This window comes from Ranitomeya imitator, chromosome 5, assembly GCF_032444005.1.
Source record: "Ranitomeya imitator isolate aRanImi1 chromosome 5, aRanImi1.pri, whole genome shotgun sequence".
In the NCBI taxonomy this organism is placed as follows: domain Eukaryota; kingdom Metazoa; phylum Chordata; class Amphibia; order Anura; family Dendrobatidae; genus Ranitomeya; species Ranitomeya imitator.
In genome coordinates, this window is record NC_091286.1 from 698,371,946 (window position 1) to 698,394,879 (window position 22,934).

At 41.1% G+C, this 22,934-nt stretch overlaps 1 protein-coding gene across 1 annotated transcript in view; it reads right to left on the reverse strand.

Annotated features, from left to right (window-relative positions):
- Positions 1 to 12,887: 12,887 nt before the first annotated feature.
- Positions 12,888 to 22,934, reverse strand: part of LOC138680989 (adhesion G-protein coupled receptor F3-like) — a 37,475-nt gene continuing 27,428 nt past the window's right edge. The window contains exons 10-12 of the mRNA XM_069768175.1: positions 18,857 to 18,910; positions 18,669 to 18,706; positions 12,888 to 13,411 (exon numbers count right to left, since the gene is read on the reverse strand). Of these exons, the coding sequence (XP_069624276.1) occupies positions 18,683 to 18,706; positions 18,857 to 18,910 (78 nt within the window). The 3' untranslated portion in view covers positions 12,888 to 13,411; positions 18,669 to 18,682. The remainder of the gene's footprint in view (positions 13,412 to 18,668; positions 18,707 to 18,856; positions 18,911 to 22,934) is intronic.

The following is a 22,934-nucleotide window of genomic DNA, read 5'->3' on the forward strand; positions in this document are numbered from 1 at the left end:
CCTAACAGTAAAGAATCCTCTTCTATGTTGGTGGAAAAACCTTCTCTCCTCCAGACGCAAAGAATGCCCCCTTGTGCCCGTCACCTTCCTTGGTATAAACAGATCCTCAGCGAGATATTTGTATTGTCCCCTTATATACTTATACATGGTTATTAGATCGCCCCTCAGTCGTCTTTTTTCTAGACTAAATAATCCTAATTTCGCTAATCTATCTGGGTATTGTAGTTCTCCCATCCCCTTTATTAATTTTGTTGCCCTCCTTTGTACTCTCTCTAGTTCCATTATATCCTTCCTGAGCACCGGTGCCCAAAACTGGACACAGTACTCCATGTGCGGTCTAACTAGGGATTTGTACAGAGGCAGTATAATGCTCTCATCATGTGTATCCAGACCTCTTTTAATGCACCCCATGATCCTGTTTGCCTTGGCAGCTGCTGCCTGGCACTGGCTGCTCCAGGTAAGTTTATCATTAACTAGGATCCCCAAGTCCTTCTCCCTGTCAGATTTACCCAGTGGTTTCCCGTTCAGTGTGTAATGGTGATATTGATTCCTTCTTCCCATGTGTATAACCTTACATTTATCATTGTTAAACCTCATCTGCCACCTTTCAGCCCAAGTTTCCAACTTATCCAGATCCATCTGTAGCAGAATACTATCTTCTCTTGTATTAACTGCTTTACATAGTTTTGTATCATCTGCAAATATCGATATTTTACTGTGTAAACCTTCTACCAGATCATTAATGAATATGTTGTAGAGAACAGGTCCCAATACTGACCCCTGCGGTACCCCACTGGTCACAGCGACCCAGTTAGAGACTATACCATTTATATACCTTGACGCAGTTGGTGCATGACAACATGACGCAGGCTCAGGCTGATCAGAAGCACTGGTACAACCAGAACGTCCGGGAGTGGACCTACCAAGTGGGTTAAACGGTGTGGGTGCTGGTCCCTGTACCAAAGGATAAGCTTCAGGCAGCCTGGGAAGGCCCATACGTCATCCACCAACAGCTCAACCCAGTCACCTACGTGGTCACGCTTGACCATGCTCAGGGTAGGTGAAAGGCCTTTCACGTCAACATGAACACGAACATGAACCTTACGTCCTACCGGTCTGCAGCCTGCCCGAAGACGGGGAGGGAGACCCCCTCCTGGACATCTCCAATAACCGACCTAGTAGTGGATGCACCCGTGGCCTCGTTCATCACTCGTCAGACAATTGCATAATTGTCCTGACAATTGGAGGCAGCGGACTTGCGTTCCCTTGACAAGTGGTATCAGTGGTGCGGCCTGCTTGACCCTCCCTGACTATATATCTTTGAGAATTGGTGGTAGTGTTGGGATATTACAGAGATCTGGTTTGAGAATTAATCCCTGAAAACTTGTGCGGTCCTTAAGAGGATTCTGTGCAGAGTTTTGAGGATCATACACGGTTTTATTTTTTACCTGGGACAATACTGTACGTGTAGCAGTTACATCCCTCTTCCTTCTTCTATTTTTCTGTTGTATCTTTTGTTTGGCAATTACGCCGGCAGTTTGTGAGGCTTGGTGCAAACAGCAGACCAAGTACGATGCCAACTGTACGATGAAACATTGACTCCACGGCAAAAAGAGGCAGCAAATGATTATGGAACTGTTGCAATTTGACACAGAGCAAGTCTGTCACTCAAGCCCTGATACAGGGGAGGTCATCTAAGGCCTGAACGGCACTGCTGTAGGGGTCCCACATATGGATGCAAGCGACTGCAGCAACCAGGGTAGTGTGGACCCCCACCTGCAGATGGCCTCACGGCAACTCAACGCAGATGATCATGAGGGACAACTGACTCTGATTCAGCCAAGAGGCTGCTGAGCGACAGGCCCAAGCTGACCCAGAGGATGCTGAGCATCAGGTTGAGCAAGGAATGGCCCAGAGACCAAGGTATTGGGACCCCTAATGCATATCCCCTTCAACACAGATGGATTAGGTAGCTAATGCTGATGACCACTCCCACTAAGATTGTTACCTTTTTCACCAAAAAATGTTATCAAAAGTATAAAAATTGTGTACTTTAGTAATGCGACTTAACAGGGAGTGCAATTTCAAATTTAGATATAGAATCAATCATTTTTTTCTGACCAGTTACACAATACAGGGGAAAAATAGCAATATTTATCCCTGACATCCTATATTTTAAATGTAGAACCCAGGGATAGTTGGATTAGTTAGGATAGAAGCTAATAAAGCGTAACTATAATCGGGGCGTTTAGTTTAACTCAAGGTGTCCAGCATTTGGCAAATATCCTAATGGAAAACAAGCAGACTCCCATCTATAATATACGCTGGGAGCGTCACTCTGTCCGAAGCCTTTATAGACTGCGCAGGCGCAAGCGCCGGCGCAGTCTGGCCCCCACAGACTGACGCTAACAGGAGATCGCGGTATGCGTAAGCACTGAACCTTTCCCCGTTCCAGCGCTGCGTGTGGCTCCGTCTCCCGGCTCCTCTGCTGTGACAGTTCAGAGGGCGCGATGACGCGCTTAATGCGCGCCGGCGCCGCCCTCTGACTTACCAGTCACAGGCAGAGGAGCCGGAGTGTGTCTTCAAGAAAATGGCGCCGGAAAGCGCGGACTGCGAAGGCGCCGATTCCTGCTGCCGGAATCGGCGCCTGCGCAGTCCGCGCTTTCCGGCGCCATTTTCTTGAAGACACACTCCGGCTCCACTGCAGGTGTGTCTTCAAGAAAATGGCGCCAGAAAGCGCGGACTGCGAAGGCGCCGATTCCTGCTGCCGGAATCGGCGCCTGCGCAGTCCGCGCTTTCCGGCGCCATTTTCTTGAAGACACACCTGCAGTGGAGCCGGACGATAGGTGAGTATGGTATTTTTTTTTTTTTTTATATGGCAGCAGCATACGGGGGCATACACACTGGAGCGTCTTATGGGGGGCATATAATACAATGGTGGCGCAGGATGGGAGCAGCACATGACAGAACGGGGGCAGGATGGCAGCAGCACATGACAGAACGGGTGCAGGATGGCAGCACATGACAGAACGGGCGCAGGATGGCAGCAGCACATGACAGAACGGGCGCAGGATGGCAGCAGCACATGACAGAACGGGCGCAGGATGGGAGCAGCACATGACAGAACGGGCGCAGGATGTCAGCAGCACATGACAAAACGGGCGCAGGATGGGAGCATCACATGACAGAACAGGGGAGCAGGATGGGAGCAGCACATGACAGAACGGGCGCAGGATGGGAGCAGCACATGACAGAACGGGGGCGCAGGATGGGAGCAGCACATGACAGAATGGGGGCGCAGGATGGGAGCAGCACATGACAGAACGGGGGCGCAGGATGGGTGCAGCACATGACAGGATGGGAGCAGCAAATGACAGAATGGAGGCGCAGGATGGGAGCAGCACATGACAGAACGGGCGCAGGATGGCAGCAGCACATGACAGAACGGGCGCAGGATGGCAGCAGCACATGACAAAACGGTTCGCAGGATGGGAGCAGCACATGACAGAACGGATGCAGGATGGCAGCAGCACATGACAGAACGGGCGCAGGATGGGAGCAGCACATGACAGAACAGGGGAGCGGGATGGGAGCAGCACATGACAGAACAGGGGAGCGGGATGGGAGCAGCACTGTTGTGAACAGGTAATTCAGAACCACAATGGACCTTGAAGTTCAGAGCACACAAAGTGACCTGACAATTACCAAAAACATAGGACGAGCTCTGAGACGTGGGAACTCTGCTGACCGCAATCCCTAATCCTATCCAACCACACTAAAGGTAGCCGTGGAGCGCTCCTGACCAGACCTATGCCTTGCCTCAGAGAAATACCCCAAAGGAAAAGGCAGCCCCCCACATATAATGACGGTGAGTAGAGATGAAAATACAAACGCAGAGATGAAATAGATTTAGCAAAGTGAGGCCCAACTTACTGAACAGACCGAAGATAGGAAAGATTACTTTGCGGTCAACACAAAACCCTACAAAAAAACACGCAGAGGGGGCAAAAAGACCCTCCACACCGACTAACGGTACGGAGGTGCTCCCTCTGCGTCCCAGAGCTTCCAGCAAGCAAGAAAAACCAATATAGCAAGCTGGACAGAAAAATAGCAAACAAAAATAACACAAGCAAAACTTAGCTTATGCAGGATAGACAGGCCACAGGAACGATTCAGGAGGAAGCAAGACCAATACTAGAACATTGACTGGAGGCCAGGATCAAAGCACTAGGTGGAGTTAAATAGAGCAGCACCTCACGACTTCACCACATCACCTGAGGAAGGAAACTCAGAAGCCGCAGTACCACTCTCATCCACCAAAGGAAGCTCATAGACAGAACCAGCCGAAGTACCACTCACGACCACAGGAGGGAGCTTGGCCACAGAATTCACAACAGTACCCCCCCTTGAGGAGGGGTCACCGAACCCTCACCAGAGCCCCCAGGCCGACCAGGATGAGCCACATGAAAGGCACGAACCAGATCGGCAGCATGGACATCAGAGGCAAAGACCCAGGAATTATCTTCCTGACCATATCCTTTCCACTTAACCAGATACTGGAGTTTCCGTCTCGAAACACGAGAATCCAAAATCTTCTCCACTATATACTCCAACTCCCCTTCAACCAAAACCGGAGCAGGAGGATCAATAGATGGAACCACAGGTGCCACGTATCTCTGCAACAATGACCTATGGAACACGTTATGGATGGATAAAGAAGCTGGAAGAGTCAAACGAAAAGACACAGGATTAAGAACCTCAGAAATCCTATATGGACCAATGAAACGAGGCTTAAATTTAGGAGAGGAAACCTTCATAGGAATATAACGAGATGACAACCAAACCAAATCCCCAACACGAAGTCGGGGACCCACACAGCGCCTGCGGTTAGCGAAACGTTGAGCCTTCTCCTGGGACAAAGTCAAATTGTCCACTACCTGAGTCCAAATCTGCTGCAACCTATCCACCACAGTATCCACACCAGGACAGTCCGAAGACTCAACCTGCCCTGAAGAGAAACGAGGGTGGAACCCAGAAAAACGGCGAAACCAAAGTAGCCGAGCTAGCCCGATTATTAAGGGCGAACTCAGCCAAAGGCAAAAAGGACACCCAATCATCCTGATCAGCAGAAACAAAACATCTCAGATATGTTTCCAAGGTCTGATTGGTTCGTTCAGTCTGGCCATTTGTCTGAGGATGGAAAGCCGAGGAAAAAGACAAATCAATGCCCATCCTAGCACAAAAGGCTCGCCAAAACCTCGAAACAAACTGGGAACCTCTGTCAGAAACGATGTTCTCTGGAATGCCATGTAAACGAACCACATGCTGGAAAAACAATGGCACCAAATCAGAGGAGGAAGGCAATTTAGACAAGGGCACCAAATGGACCATCTTAGAGAAGCGATCACAAACTACCCAAATGACCGACATTCTTTGAGAGACGGGAAGATCCGAAATAAAATCCATAGAGATATGTGTCCAAGGCCTCTTCGGGACTGGCAAGGGCAAAAGCAACCCACTGGCACGAGAACAGCAGGGCTTAGCCCGAGCACAAATCCCACAGGACTGCACAAAAGAACGCACATCCCGCGACAGAGACGGCCACCAAAAGGATCTAGCCACCAAATCTCTGGTACCAAAGATTCCAGGATGACCAGCCAACACCGAACAATGAACCTCAGAGATAACTTTATTCGTCCACCTATCAGGGACAAACAGTTTCTCCGCTGGGCAACGGTCAGGTCTATTAGCCTGAAATTTTTGCAGCACCCGCCGCAAATCAGGGGAGATGGCAGACAAAACCACCCCCTCTTTGAGAATACCCGCCGGCTCAGGCAAACCCGGAGAATTGGGCACAAAACTCCTAGACAGGGCATCCGCCTTCACATTTTTAGAGCCCGGAAGGTACGAAACCACAAAGTCAAAACGGGAGAAAAACAGCGACCAACGAGCCTGTCTAGGATTCAACCGTTTGGCAGACTCGAGATAAGTCAAGTTCTTGTGATCAGTCAAGACCACCACGCGATGCTTAGCTCTTTCAAGCCAATGACGCCACTCCTCGAATGCCCACTTCATGGCTAGCAACTCTCGATTGCCAACATCATAATTTCGCTCAGCAGGCGAAAACTTCCTTGAAAAGAAGGCGGACGGTTTCATCACCGATCAATCAGAACTTCTCTGCGACAAAACAGCCCCTGTTCCAATTTCAGAAGCATCAACCTCGACCTGGAACGGAAGCGAAACATCTGGTTGGCACAACACAGGGGCAGAAGAAAAACGACGCTTCAACTCTTGAAAAGCTTCCACAGCAGCAGAAGACCAATTGACCACATCAGCACCCTTCTTGGTTAAATCGGTCAATGGTTTATCAATGCTAGAAAAATTAGCAATGAAGCGACGATAAAAATTAGCAAAGCCCAGGAACTTCTGCAGACTCTTCAGAGATGTTGGCTGAGTCCAATCATAAATGGCCTGAACTTTAACAGGGTCCATCTCGATAGTAGAAGGAGAAAAAATGAACCCCAAAAATGAAACCTTCTGAACACCAAAGAGACACTTTGACCCCTTCACAAACAAAGAATTAGCACGCAGGACCTGGAACACCATTCTGACCTGCTTCACATGAGACTCCCAATCATCCGAGAAGACCAAAATATCATCCAAGTATACAATCAGGAATTTATCCAGGTACTCTCGGAAGATGTCATGCATAAAGGACTGAAACACTGATGGAGCATTAGAAAGCCCGAATGGCATAACCAGGTACTCAAAATGGCCCTCGGGCGTATTAAATGCTGTTTTCCATTCATCGCCCCATTTAATACGCACAAGATTATATGCACCACGAAGATCTATCTTGGTGAACCAACTAACCCCCTTAATCCGAGCAAACAAATCAGACAGCAGCGGCAAGGGGTACTGAAATTTGACCGTAATTTTATTTAGAAGGCAGTAATCAATACAAGGTCTCAGCGAACCATCCTTCTTGGCCACAAAAAAGAACCCCGCTCCCAATGGCGACGATGATGGGCGAATATGACCCTTCTCCAAAGACTCCTTCACGTAACTCCGCATAGCGGCGTGCTCAGGTACAGATAAATTAAACAGTCGACCCTTAGGAAACTTACTACCAGGAATCAAATCGATAGCACAATCACAATCCCTATGCGGAGGTAGGGCATTGGACTTGGGCTCATCGAATACATCCCGGTAATCAGACAAGAACTCTGGGACCTCAGAAGGGGTGGATGATGAGATAGACAGAAATGGAACATCACCATGTACCCCCTGACAACCCCAGCTGGACACAGACATTGATTTCCAATCTAATACTGGGTTATGGACTTGTAGCCATGGCAACCCCAACACGACCACATCATGCAGATTATGCAACACCAGAAAGCGAATATCCTCCTGGTGCGCAGGAGCCATGGACATGGTCAGCTGGGTCCAATACTGAGGCATATTCTTGGCCAAAGGCGTAGCATCAATTCCTCTCAATGGAATAGGACACTGCAAGGGCTCCAAGACAAACCCACAGCGCCTAGCAAACTCCAAGTCCATCAAATTCAGGGCAGCGCCTGAATCCACAAATGCCATGACAGAATAGGAAGACAAAGAGCAGATCAAAGTAACGGACAAAAGAAATTTCGACTGTACCGTACCAATGGTGGCAGACCTAGCGAACTGCTTAGTGCGCTTAGGACAATCGGAGATAGCATGAGTGGAGTCACCACAGTAGAAACACAGCCCATTCCGACGTCTGTGTTCTTGCCTTTCAGCTCTGGTCAGAGTCCTATCGCACTGCATAGGCTCAGGTTTATGCTCAGATAATACCGCCAAATGGTGCACATTTTTATGCTCACGCAAGCGTCGACCGATCTGAATGGCCAAAGACATAGACTCATTCAGACCAGCAGGCATAGGAAATCCAACCATGACATCCTTAAGGGCTTCAGAGAGACCCTTTCTGAAAATAGCTGCCAGCGCACATTCATTCCATTGAGTGAGCACGGATCACTTTCTAAACTTCTGACAATAAATCTCTATCTCATCCTGACCCTGACACAGAGCCAGCAAATTTTTCTCTGCCCGATCCACTGAATTAGGTTCATCGTACAGCAATCCGAGCGCCAGAAAAAACGCATCAATATTACATAATGCAGGATCTCCTGGCGCAAGGGAAAATGCCCAGTCTTGAGGGTCGCCACGTAATAAAGAAATAATGATCTTAACTTGTTGAACTGGGTCACCAGAGGAGCGGGGTTTCAAAGCCAGAAATAGTTTACAATTATTTTTAAAATTCAAAAACTTAGCTCTATCTCCAGAAAATAACTCAGGAATAGGAATTTTAGGTTCTAACATAGGATTCTGAACCACTAAATCTTGAATATTCTGTACATTTATAGCGAGATTATCCATCAAAGAGAAGAGACCCTGAATGTCCATGTCCACACCTGTGTTCTGAACCACCCTGATGTAAAGGGGAAAAGAAAGACAGAACACAGTGCAAAGAAAAAAAAATGGTCTCAGAACTTCTCTTTTCCCTCTATTGAGAAGCATTAGTACTTATGGCCTCCAGTACTGTTGTGAACAGGTAATTCAGAACCACAATGGACCTTGAAGTTCAGAGCACACAAAGTGACCTGACAATTACCAAAAACATAGGACGAGCTCTGAGACGTGGGAACTCTGCTGACCGCAATCCCTAATCCTATCCAACCACACTAAAGGTAGCCGTGGAGCGCTCCTGACCAGACCTATGCGCCTCGAGCACAGCCTGAGAAACTAGCCAGCCCTAAGATAGAAAAATAAGCCTACCTTGCCTCAGAGAAATACCCCAAAGGAAAAGGCAGCCCCCCACATATAATGACGGTGAGTAGAGATGAAAATACAAACGCAGAGATGAAATAGATTTAGCAAAGTGAGGCCCAACTTACTGAACAGACCGAAGATAGGAAAGATTACTTTGCGGTCAACACAAAACCCTACAAAAAACCACGCAGAGGGGGCAAAAAGACCCTCCGCACCGACTAACGGTACGGAGGTGCTCCCTCTGTGTCCCAGAGCTTCCAGCAAGCAAGAAAAACCAATATAGCAAGCTGGACAGAAAAAATAGCAAACAAAAATAACACAAGCAAAACTTAGCTTATGCAGGATAGACAGGCCACAGGAACGATCCAGGAGAAAGCAAGACCAATACTAGAACATTGACTGGAGGCCAGGAGCAAAGCACTAGGTGGAGTTAAATAGAGCAGCACCTAACGACTTCACCACATCACCTGAGGAAGGAAACTCAGAAGCCGCAGTACCACTCTCATCCACCAAAGGAAGCTCATAGACAGAACCAGCCGAAGTACCACTCACGACCACAGGAGGGAGCTTGGCCACAGAATTCACAACACAGCACATGACAGAACGGGGGAGCAGGATGGGAGCAGCACAAGACAGAACGGGGGCGCAGGATGGGAGCAGCACATGACAGGATGGGAGCAGCAAATGACAGAATGGAGGCGCAGGATAGGAGCAGCACATGACAGAACGGGGGTGCAGGATGGGAGCAGCACATGACAGAACGGGGGCGCAGGATGGGAGCAGCACATGACAGGATGGGGGCGCAGGATGGGTGCAGCACATGACAGGATGGGGATGCAGGATGGAGCAGCACATGACAGAATAGGGGCGCAGGATGGAGCAGCCAATGTACTGGCTGGAGAGGAGTATGAGGAAGGCTCCACTGAAGCCAATATCCCTGACCTGGAGGAGTCTCAGGAGAAGTATTGGGCTGCCCAGAGCCGGGACGTAGCGGTAGAATACTCTGGAAAATATAACTGTGTTAAATGATGTTCCCCATCAGCGGATAATTGTTTCCGGAACTGATCAGGCATAATGATCTGTTGTGGTGAGGGACCAAAGTGAAAGGCAAGGTGAAAGAGCGCCTCTTCAAGGCTCAAGAGGCACAAAGCAGGAGATATAGGAAGCCCTTCCCGATGTATCATGGTCACCTACTTAAATCCTGGATGGATAGGTATCGCTCAAAACCCCTTGCTTTTTGGCCCAGTCAGAAACCAACCTTGCAGGTTTTAAAGTGGCAGAAAATGTGCAGCCTTCCCATAAACAGAAACTGGTACACCAGACTGGCCTGCAGTTTTTTAGTATTGCTTCCTACTTGCTTGTGGTTTCCAGCATTGCTACCTACTTTCCTACGGCTTCTAGAATTGCTATCTACCTGCCTACAGTTTGCAAGACGTTTTCCTGGCTATCTAAGGCTTCCAGTTCCAGTTACCCACCTGGTGCTCAGTAACTCTGTTATCTGTCAGTGGTTCCAGGACTTCATTAAATCTTTAGTTTGAATTCTACACGTCTGTTTCGCGTGCTTCATCTGGCTGCTGCACAGACGCCCGTGGTCCGTGTGCCCATCCGGTCCTTGGGCCTAGGGGATCCACTCACCAAATGAGCCCGCTATTTGTAACGAGGAGGTAGTAACAAAGGAGGCGATACAGAACAGGCAACGTCCCCTTAAAAAAAAAAACAACACAAGTCACAGCATTCCTGGGACTGGTAGGCTATTGCAGGAGGTTTGTCCCTAAGTTTGTTATAATAGCAGTGACTAACCGATCTCCAAAACGGTGCAAAACCAGCGATGGTTAAGTGGCATGAGGCGACTGAGAACTCATTGCAAAAGTTTAAACTGGCCCTCTGCAACCAGTGTTGGTAGTGCACCGAATTTCTCCAAAGCGATCAAGTGTGTGCTGTTTATGGATAGATGATTCCCATCACCCAGCTTTGGGCAGAGGGGGAGGGAATGTAAGAAAGCAGAAAAGCAGGAGCTAAGGTGCTGGATGGTCGGTATGTGTCGGTAATATAAGCTGTGCCAGTAACACTAGGTTACTGAGTGGGTTTAATGTTACTGGATTTTGGATCCGGGATTTTTGATTAACCAAAATAAAATGGTTGGGAAAAGTCGATTATACGATCCAGTATGGAGTTTACAGGCCTATTAACAGCAGCAGAGTTTGCTCAGCACTGTGGATTGGGCTGAGACTGGAGAAAGACAGAGCCGCTGGTTAAGCTGCTCTGTAGATTGAGGTGCGCTGGAGCCAAACAAAGAGGTGTTTGTTTGGTGAACATGTTGAATACAAGTGTGAGCTGCTGCTGGGAATATGAGGTTGGGGAGATTGCCTGGAGCCAAACAAAGAGGTGTTTGATTGGTGAACAAGTTGAATAAAAAAAAAAGGGAAGAAGCCAGCACTGCTTATGGTCAGAACGCAATAACTGAAGTGCAATTGCACATAAATTCTAACTGTATTTCAAATATGAGACATTTAGCAAACAATTGATCAATTCTTTGAGCTACCCCGCCACTTCACGGCAATCTCATAATGGGGCAGTCCTAATCTTCGTATTTTATTTACGTTGTGCCATTATGGCTTCCTGAATGTATAAAAAAAAAAAAAAAAGGACCACATTAAATGCGAACTGTACCTGGAGCATTTTCAGAATCACTCCCTTGGTGCCAGGAAAGGCAAGTGCAGGTAAAGGCCGATCAGGTCCAGTGCGGACATTTCAGATCTGGCTTCCACACTGCCAAACCCGCACCAAAGATGAAGGGTGAGACAGGCTGAGACACAGGTGCACAATTAACTGGAGCCTGAGGCAGGGCAGGGCTGCTGTGTGTGTGCACAGCAGCCTATCAATCACAGTGAACACAGAAAGAATGGCGCACATAACCCAGCGTGCGCGGCAACAGTGGTGGTCAGCCACATACCAATGCAAAGCAAAAAAAAAAAAAAAGGGAAGAAGCCAGCACTGCTTATGGTCAGAACGCAATAACTGAAGTGCAATTGCACATAAATTCTAACTGTATTTCAAATATGAGACATTTAGCATCCCTTTTTTTTAACAAGTTGAATACAAGTGTGAGCTGCTGCTGGGAATAAGAGGTTGGTGAGGTTGCCTGGAGCCAAACAAAGAGGTGCTTGTTTGGTGAACATGTTGAATATAAGTGTGAGCTGCTGCTGGGAATACGAGGTTTGTTTGGTGAACACGTTGAATATAAGTGTGAGCTGCTGCTGGGAATACGAGGTTGGTGAGGTTGCTGTTTAATTCTGCCTGAAGGAAATGACTGTTTATGTTATCCAGTGATGCTGATTGAAGGCTTTTTTTTCATTTTGGAGCTGTAAAATTTATGATGGACAATAAACTGCGTGCTGTTTTAATATAAAACCCTGTTCCACGTGTATGTAAGCAGCTATCCGAGAGTGTGAACCCCTACAAGGGGCACTGTGTATGTCACTGTTATTATTGGGGCACGTTGTGATATGATTGATTTTAGAATTTGTTCTAACTGCAGTCTGATTTTGTGTTTTGATGACTGTATGTTTCCCAGTAAGTCAGAGGAAATGCATTGGAAATTGTGGTGTTTTTAGTGAAAAATCATCAGGTTCGATGTAATTTCTTTTCAGATCAGGGGCAGCTCCCGGCAGACACTGAACAAGCAGGAGATACTGAATACATTTTTAGTTTTGTATATTGAGTCCTTTTCCTTTAACAGTGCTGGCTAATACTTTTAGCTATTAGAATATGCCAACTTTACAACTTTAACAAAAAAGAAACTGGGACCAATTTTTAAGGAAATTCCCTTAAATTTGTCTGTATTGATATACAAAGTATCACTGTGAGCCAGACAGAAGGTACCGGAGTTATTATTTTAGGTTTTTCCCTGTTATTTCGCCCTCTCCTCTGTGGATCCACAGTGTATGCACAGTCTGCTATGATTCGGGGTTTCCGTCTGCTGCACGATAATATTCTTCTGGCTTTATGTGCAGCTCATTGACATTGAGAACTTTCGCAGAACAGGTTTATGTAATGAAAGGAGAAGTCGCATTGAGTCTGTATAGGTTTATTTACAGCAAAGAGGTCACAACCTGGAAATACAAGACAAGGAGAGAGGTGTCTTGCCCACTGAGCTTACAATCTACACTACAACATATAGTCAGAGATAAAAAATAAGGTGTGAAATGACCAAGGTTACAACGTGGAGCTTCCTACATTGTCAGAAAGGGTATGACAGTGCCCACTGAGTGTGGGAGGCACTGTAATGGCTGCTGTAGGTAAACTGTTCCTCCCATGGTCCCCATCCCCTTATTGTGCTGTCCTGACCTTCTATGGGTAGGACACCAAAAGTAAGAGAAGGAACAAATCTGGAGTCACCCTAGTGCCCTTTAATCAGCCGGACAGGTGAATTTGTTGGGCTGCCCCTTTGCAGTATAGGTAAGTAGCAGAGAGTGACCCTTGGACAAAATCGAGGTGTAATCTATGAGAAGCATCTGGGTGGCAGCATGTAATCCTGAGGAATAGAGGTTGAGTCTGTGTTCTTGTAATGAGCTGTGGTCTGTGCACTCTGCAGAACCTGTGTTGGGGAAGAGAAAAAAACAGTAAGACGGATCATAATGTAAAACTGTCCAGTCAAGTCTAATCTAATCTGGTGTAAAAGGTAACTTTTCAGAATAAGTGGCCCTGTGTATATGAGAGAGCAGCAGCAGGAGTATGGAGGAAATTACATAGCAGTACTGAGCAGTGTAGATGTGAATCCGTTAGGTAAAAGACTTGTTAGAAAACTCAGCATTATCTTTCTATGTCTCCCTCTGCTTGTTTTCTCACTCTGCTCTCCTCCTTGTAGAAAGGCTATGTAATCTGCCACCTCAAGTTCAGGAGTCAAGTGGGGGAAGAAGTGTCTCACAGAAAGAAGCAGATTTAACTGATTAGATTAATTACAAAGTTTCTTACATTCACCATTCCAACTGATTTATACAAAGTTTGTTTAATGTCCAGCTCCCTTTCAATCAATCGGTCTTGCCTAATCTAGTGTAGTTCATTGTATTCAGCCCAGCCTGATTTAGTTTAAGTTTAATTATTCAGTCTAATCTAATTCAGAGAAGTTTAGTGAAGTCTTCTCCAGTCATCCAATCTTCTTACCTATAGTGGTCTAGTCTAAACTGTTTTATCCTACTCTAGTCTAAAATAATTTAATCCTCTCTTGCTGAGTGTAATCTATTCTAATTTTTGCTAGTCTAGACTAATCTATTCTAACCTATGTAGCCTAATCTACTCTATTCTATTAGAACCTATTCTGACCTTCTCTAGTCTAGACTAATCTAGTCTTTTCTACAGTAGCCTTATCTACTCTAGTCTAATCTATTCTAACCTACTGTAGTCTAATCTATTCTAATCTATAGTAGTCTATCTTACTGTAGACTAATCTATTCTAATCTATAGTAGTCTATCTTACTGTAGACTAATCTATTCTAATCTATAGTAGTTTATCTTACTGTAGACTAATCTATTCTAATCTATAGTAGTCTATCTTACTGTAGACTAATCTATTCTAATCTATAGTAGTTTATCTTACTGTAGACTAATCTATTCTAATCTATAGTAGTTTATCTTACTGTAGACTAATCTATTCTAATCTATAGTAGTCTATCTTACTGTAGACTAATCTATTCTAATCTATAGTAGTCTATCTTACTGTAGACTAATCTATTCTAATCTATAGTAGTTTATCTTACTGTAGACTAATCTATTCTAATCTATAGTAGTCTATCTTAATGTAGACTAATCTATTCTAATTTACTCTAGTCTAGACTAATCTATTCTAATCTATAGTAGTTTATCTTACTGTAGACTAATCTATTCTAATCTATAGTAGTTTATCTTACTGTAGACTAATCTATTCTAATTTACTCTAGTCTAGACTAATCTATTCTAATCTATAGTAGTTTATCTTACTGTAGACTAATCTATTCTAATCTATAGTAGTTTATCTTACTGTAGACTAATCTATTCTAATCTATAGTAGTTTATCTTACTGTAGACTAATCTATTCTAATCTATAGTAGTCTATCTTACTGTAGACTAATCTATTCTAATCTATAGTAGTCTATCTTACTGTAGACTAATCTATTCTAATCTATAATAGTTTATCTTACTGTAGACTAATCTATTCTAATCTATAGTAGTCTATCTTACTGTAGACTAATCTATTCTAATCTATAGTAGTTTATCTTACTGTAGACTAATCTATTCTAATCTATAGTAGTCTATCTTACTGTAGACTAATCTATTCTAATCTATAGTAGTTTATCTTACTGTAGACTAATCTATTCTAATCTATAGTAGTTTATCTTACTGTAGACTAATCTATTCTAATCTATAGTAGTCTATCTTACTGTAGACTAATCTATTCTAATCTATAGTAGTTTATCTTACTGTAGACTAATCTATTCTAATCTATAGTAGTCTATCTTACTGTAGACTAATCTATTCTAATTGAATCTAGTCTAAACTAATCTATTCTAATCTATAGTAGTCTATCTTACTGTAGACTAATCTATTCCAATCTATAGTAGTTTATCTTACTGTAGACTAATCTATTCTAATCTATAGTAGTTTATCTTACTGTAGACTAATCTATTCTAATTTACTCTAGTCTAGACTAATCTATTCTAATCTATAGTAGTCTATCTTACTGTAGACTAATCTATTCTAATCTATAGTAGTTTATCTTACTGTAGACTAATCTATTCTAATCTATAGTAGTTTATCTTACTGTAGACTAATCTATTCTAATCTATAGTAGTCTATCTTACTGTAGACTAATCTATTCTAATCTATAGTAGTCTATCTTACTGTAGACTAATCTATTCTAATCTATAGTAGTTTATCTTACTGTAGACTAATCTATTCTAATCTATAGTAGTCTATCTTACTGTAGACTAATCTATTCTAATCTATAGTAGTTTATCTTACTGTAGACTAATCTATTCTAATTTACTCTAGTCTAGACTAATCTATTCTAATCTATAGTAGTTTATCTTACTGTAGACTAATCTATTCTAATCTATAGTAGTTTATCTTACTGTAGACTAATCTATTCTAATTTACTCTAGTCTAGACTAATCTATTCTAATCTATAGTAGTTTATCTTACTGTAGACTAATCTATTCTAATCTATAGTAGTTTATCTTACTGTAGACTAATCTATTCTAATCTATAGTAGTTTATCTTACTGTAGACTAATCTATTCTAATCTATAGTAGTCTATCTTACTGTAGACTAATCTATTCTAATCTATAGTAGTCTATCTTACTGTAGACTAATCTATTCTAATCTATAATAGTTTATCTTACTGTAGACTAATCTATTCTAATCTATAGTAGTCTATCTTACTGTAGACTAATCTATTCTAATCTATAGTAGTTTATCTTACTGTAGACTAATCTATTCTAATCTATAGTAGTCTATCTTACTGTAGACTAATCTATTCTAATCTATAGTAGTTTATCTTACTGTAGACTAATCTATTCTAATCTATAGTAGTTTATCTTACTGTAGACTAATCTATTCTAATCTATAGTAGTCTATCTTACTGTAGACTAATCTATTCTAATCTATAGTAGTTTATCTTACTGTAGACTAATCTATTCTAATCTATAGTAGTCTATCTTACTGTAGACTAATCTATTCTAATTTACTCTAGTCTAGACTAATCTATTCTAATCTATAGTAGTTTATCTTACTGTAGACTAATCTATTCTAATCTATAGTAGTCTATCTTACTGTAGACTAATCAATTCTAATCTATAGTAGTCTATCTTACTGTAGACTAATCTATTCTAATTGAATCTAGTCTAAACTAATCTATTCTAATCTATAGTAGTCTATCTTACTGTAGACTAATCTATTCCAATCTATAGTAGTTTATCTTACTGTAGACTAATCTATTCTAATCTATAGTAGTTTATCTTACTGTAGACTAATCTATTCTAATTTACTCTAGTCTAGACTAATCTATTCTAATCTATAGTAGTCTATCTTACTGTAGACTAATCTATTCTAATCTATAGTAGTTTATCTTACTGTAGACTAATCTATTCTAATCTATAGTAGTTTATCTTACTGTAGACTAATCTATTCTAATCTATAGTAGTCTATCTTACTGTAGACTAATCTATTCTAATCTATAGTAGTCTATCTTACTGTAGACTAATCTATTCTAATCTATAGTAGTTTATCTTACTGTAGACTAATCTATTCTAATCTATAGTAGTCTATCTTACTGTAGACTAATCTATTCTAATCTATAGTAGTTTATCTTACTGTAGACTAATCTATTCTAATCTATAGTAGTCTATCTTACTGTAGACTAATCTATTCTAATCTATAGTAGTTTATCTTACTGTAGACTAATCTATTCTAATCTATAGTAGTCTATCTTACTGTAGACTAATCTATTCTAATCTATAGTAGTTTATCTTACTGTAGACTAATCTATTCTAATCTATAGTAGTTTATCTTACTGTAGACTAATCTATTCTAATCTATAGTAGTCTATCTTACTGTAGACTAATCTATTCTAATCTATAGTAGTCTATCTTACTGTAGACTAATCTATTCTAATCTATAGTAGTTTATCTTACTGTAGACTAATCTATTCTAATCTATAGTAGTCTATTTTACTGTAGACTAATCTATTCTAATCTATAGTAGTTTATCTTACTGTAGACTAATCTATTCTAATCTATAGTAGTTTATCTTACTGTAGACTAATCTATTCTAATCTATAGTAGTCTATCTTACTGTAGACTAATCTATTCTAATCTATAGTAGTTTATCTTACTGTAGACTAATCTATTCTAATCTATAGTAGTCTATCTTACTGTAGACTAATCTATTCTAATTTACTCTAGTCTAGACTAATCTATTCTAATCTATAGTAGTTTATCTTACTGTAGACTAATCTATTCTAATCTATAGTAGTCTATCTTACTGTAGACTAATCTATTCTAATCTATAGTAGTCTATCTTACTGTAGACTAATCTATTCTAATTGAATCTAGTCTAAACTAATCTATTCTAATCTATAGTAGTCTATCTTACTGTAGACTAATCTATTCCAATCTATAGTAGTTTATCTTACTGTAGACTAATTTATTCTAATTTACTCTAGTCTAGTATAAACTTGCCTTGACTACTCGAGTCTAGAGTAATTTAACCTTCTCTAGTTTAGTGTAATATATTCTAATCTACCCAAGTCCATACTAATCTATTTAATTTACCCTAGTATAATGTATTCTAATTTACTCTAGTCTACTCTAATCTAACCTACTCTAGTCTAGCCTAAGCTATTATATCATAATGTATCTTAATATATTCTACTCTAATCTATTTTAATGTACTTTAGTAAAGTCTAATCTACTCTAACCTACTCTAGTCTAGACTAATCTATTCTTTTTTACAGTAGCCTTATCTACTCTAGTCTAAACTATTCTAATTTACTTTAGTCAAGTCTAATCTAATCTAGCCTATTTTAGTCTCAACTAATCTATTCTAACCTATTGTAGTCTATCCTACTCTAGTTTAATCTATTCCAACTGACTCTAGTCGAGTATAAGCTTGTGTAATCTAGTGTAGTTTAGACTAATCTATTCTAACCTACATTAGTCTAATCTAATTTCAGTTTAGTCTGTCGCCACTAAGCCTGACACCCCAATGTTTGCTCATTATGTCCTATGTCAGTGATGGGGAAAGGAGCATGACTCTCTTGATCTTTCTGGACGTCCACCTCTGCATTATTTTAGGGGGGTGGTATACTGAGGTTCTCTTACCATCTCCTGGATCCTTAATAGGAGCTGACGGTTGTAGCCTGCGAGGAAAGTGTCACAAAAATATCAGTATGAGATACAATATCAATACAAGCACTTGGAGGGAGGTGGGTGCACATCTATAATATTCACTCATTGCTATTTCTTTCGGAAGCCCCCCGGGTCTGACATTGTATCAGTATCTTGCTTACCGTGCTGCTGAATATGGGGGTCTTTGACATCCTCTTCTTTATCATATCCATCACCTGGAACATAAAATGCACATTACACTAAATATTTTTAATTCTAGTCTAGACTTAATCTACTCAGGATCATGGGGTGCATTTAAGAGAGGTCTGGATACACATGATGAGAGCATTATACTGCCTCTGTACAAATCCCTAGTTAGACCGCACATGGAGTACTGTGTCCAGTTTTGGGCACCGGTGCTCAGGAAGGATATAATGGAACTAGAGAGAGTACAAAGGAGGGCAACAAAATTAATAAAGGGGATGGGAGAACTACAATACCCAGATAGATTAGCGAAATTAGGATTATTTAGTCTAGAAAAAAGACGACTGAGGGGCGATCTAATAACCATGTATAAGTATATAAGGGGACAATACAAATATCTCGCTGAGGATCTGTTTATACCAAGGAAGGTGACGGGCACAAGGGGGCATTCTTTGCGTCTGGAGGAGAGAAGGTTTTTCCACCAACATAGAAGAGGATTCTTTACTGTTAGGGCAGTGAGAATCTGGAATTGCTTGCCTGAGGAGGTGGTGATGGCGAACTCAGTCGAGGGGTTCAAGAGAGGCCTGGATGTCTTCCTGGAGCAGAACAATATTGTATCATACAATTATTAGGTTCTGTGGAAGGACGTAGATCTGGGGATTTATTATGATGGAATATAGGCTGAACTGTATGGACAAATGTCTTTTTTCGGCCTTACTAACTATGTTACTATGTTACTATGTTACTCCAACATGAGCAACTCTAAGCTAAACCAATTAAATGAAGTCTAATTACATCTAGTGTAGTCTGGTTTAATGGTCTAGCCTAATCTAGTGTAAATGGGGATGTGGAAACCCCAAATACGACCAGAGATCCAAAGTCATATATATATACCAAAAAATATATTTATGACCTACAATTATTAGTTAGTAAATATATATGGGCATATAAGAAACCACGCGTAGCAAAGGCGTTACTATATCTACCTATGGAAGAAGGGGGGATGGGAGTTCCGGATCTAATGGCATATCATAGAGCCTCAATATTAGTGGGTTTAAAAGAATGGTGGCAGATGACTGGAAACCACAGATGGATGCAGATAGAAAAATTTTATTCTAGACGGGGTTCCACGCATCTGGCGTTAGAGACAGAGTTAATTCAATCCGGACCCTCCTCCCCCTTATTGCCAACAATGCAGGCGGCAATCCGGTTATGGAGACTGTTATTGCCCTCGCTGCTAGGGATTCCATGTGAAACATTATCAATATATGCCATTGAGCCCCATATTCCTTATTTAAACCTCCAACAATGGCAAGGGGCAGGTATACAAACTTTAGCAGATATAATGGAAAGCACTGGAGTTATCCCTTTTGATCAATTGGCTAATAAATATATTGGAATACGAAAATATTTTTAATCAGTATTTACAAATTAGGAATTTTCTAAATAAAATTGTAATAGCGAGACACTCCGGTACTACGGGAGAGGGAAAGATGGGAAAACTTATAGTAACAGTAGGTCCAACTATAAAAGGAATGTCGGTGTTTTATAGAGCTTTAATTAATCCAGTGGAAGAGATTAAACTGCCCTATATGAAAAAATGAGAATTAGAATTAGGGGAGGTATTGGAATTAAAACTATGGGGAAATAGCATAAAGGAGGTTAAGAGAGTGTCAGCCTGTATAAATCACGTGGAACAATTAAAGAAAACTCAAATGAGATGGCATCTATGCCCAGAGAGAATTGCAAAATTTAATCCGCAATCCTCCCATTTATGCTGGCGAGGATGTGGACTAGTAGGCAACCAGAGACATATCTGGTACTTGTGCCCGAAGCTTTTATCCTTCTGGGGTGATGTGTTGAAACTGATTATGGAGATTACGGGGGTAGTGGTACAAATTACTCCCTCAATGGCGATTTTACACATCGGTTTGGAAATATTTCCTAAACAAATTAGAGGGTTGATATCACATATATTGATAACGGCTCGGATACTGTTGGCTAGAAAATGGAAGGAGACCTCTCCTCCAACCCTAAAAGAGCTGACCGAAAAGCTGAATGTGAACTGTAAATATGAATTAATGTTGTCTCAGTCTCGTACTAGGAGAAAAAAGGTAGCAAAGATTTGGCAAACCTGGACTGTGAGTAAATATTATTTGTCTTAACATAGCTGTTAAAAAAAAAAAAAAAAATTTCTCTCTTCTTTTGTGATGTAATAATAATTTCTAATGGAAATAATCTGTGTTTTTGTTGTTAGGTGTTACTTTGTGAAAATAAAATAAATATCAAAGTCATGATTTGGATTAATAGTATTATTGAACACTGATTGATATGATGCTGCTATATACCATTCTTTTTGCTCTATATCCTAATCTAGTGTAGTCTGATCTAGTGCAGTCTGGTCTAATAGTCTAGTCTAATATAGTGTAGTCTAATCAAATAGTCTAGTCTAGTGTAGTCTAATCTATTAGTCTAGTCTAATCTAGTGCAGTCTAGTCTAATAGTCTATTCTAATATAGTGTAGTCTAATCAAATAGTCTAGTCTAGTTTAATCTAATAGTCTAGTCTAATCTAGTGTAGTCTGGTCTAATAGTCTAGGTTAATCTAGTATAATCTGGTCTAATAGTCTAGTCTAATCTAGTGTAGTCTGATCCCCATAGAATGTAAATCCGCAAGGACAGGGTCCTCTCCCCTCTGTACCAGTCTGTCATTGTACATTTGTGTACTGTAAATGTTCTCTATAACTCTGTGCGTAACCCCTTTCTCATGTACAGCACCATGGAATTAATGGCTCTATACAAATAAATAATAATAGTCTAGTCTAATCTAGTATAGTCTGGTCTAATAGCCTAGCCTAATCTAGTGTAGTCTGGTAAAATAGTCTAGTCTAATCTAGGATAATCTGATCTAATAGTCTAGTCTAATCTAGTGTAGTCTGATCTAATAGTCTAATCTAGTGCAGTCTGGTCTAATAGTCTAATAGTCTAGACTAATCACTACACTAATCTAGTGTAGTCTTATCTAATATTCTAGTCTAATCTAATGTAGTCTGATCTAATAGTCTAATTTAGTGTAGTCTCATCTAATAGTCTAGTCTAATCTAGTGCAGTCTGGTCTAATAGTCTAGTCTAATCTAGTGTGGTCTGATCTAATAGTCTACTCTAATCTAGTGTAGTCTTATCTAATATTCTAGTCTAATCTAGTGTAGTCTGATCTAATAGTCTAATCTAGTGCAGTCTGGTCTAATAGTCGAATAGTCTAGACTAATCAAGTGTAGTCTTATCTAATATTCTAGTCTAATCTAATGTAGTCTGATCTAATAGTCTAATCTACTAATCTAGTGTAGTCTCATCTAACAGTCTAGTCTAATCTAGTGCAGTCTGGTCTAATAGTCTAGTCTAATCTAGTGTGGTCTGATCTAATAGTCTACTCTAATCTAGTGTAGTCTTATCTAATATTCTAGTCTAATCTAATGTAGCCTGATCTAATAGTCTAATCTGGTGTAGTCTGATCTAATAGTTTAGTCTAATCTAGTGTAGACTTATCTAATAGTCTAGTCTAATCTAGTGTAGTCTGATCTAATAGTCTAGACTAATCTAGTTTAGTCTGATCTAATAGTCTAGTGTAATCTAGTGTAGTCTGGTCTAATAGTCTAGTGTAATCTAGTGTAGTCTGATATAATAATCTAGTCTAATCTAGTATAGTCTGGTCTAATAGTCTAGTCTAATCTGGTTTAGTCTGATCTAATAGTCTAGTCTAATCTAGTGTAGTCTGGTGTAATAGTCTAGTGTAATCTAGTGTAGTCTGATATAATAGTCTAGTCTAATCTAGTATAGTGTGGTCTAATAGTCTAGTCTAATCTGGTTTAGTCTGATCTAATAGTCTAGTCTAATCTAGTGTAGTCTGATCTAATAGTCTAGTCTAATGTAGTGTAGTCTGATATAATAGTCTAGTCTAATCTAGAGTAGTCTGATCCAATAGGCTAGTCTAATCTAGATTAGTCTGATCTAATAGTCTAGTCTAATCTAGTGCAGTCTGGTCTAATAGTCTAGTCTA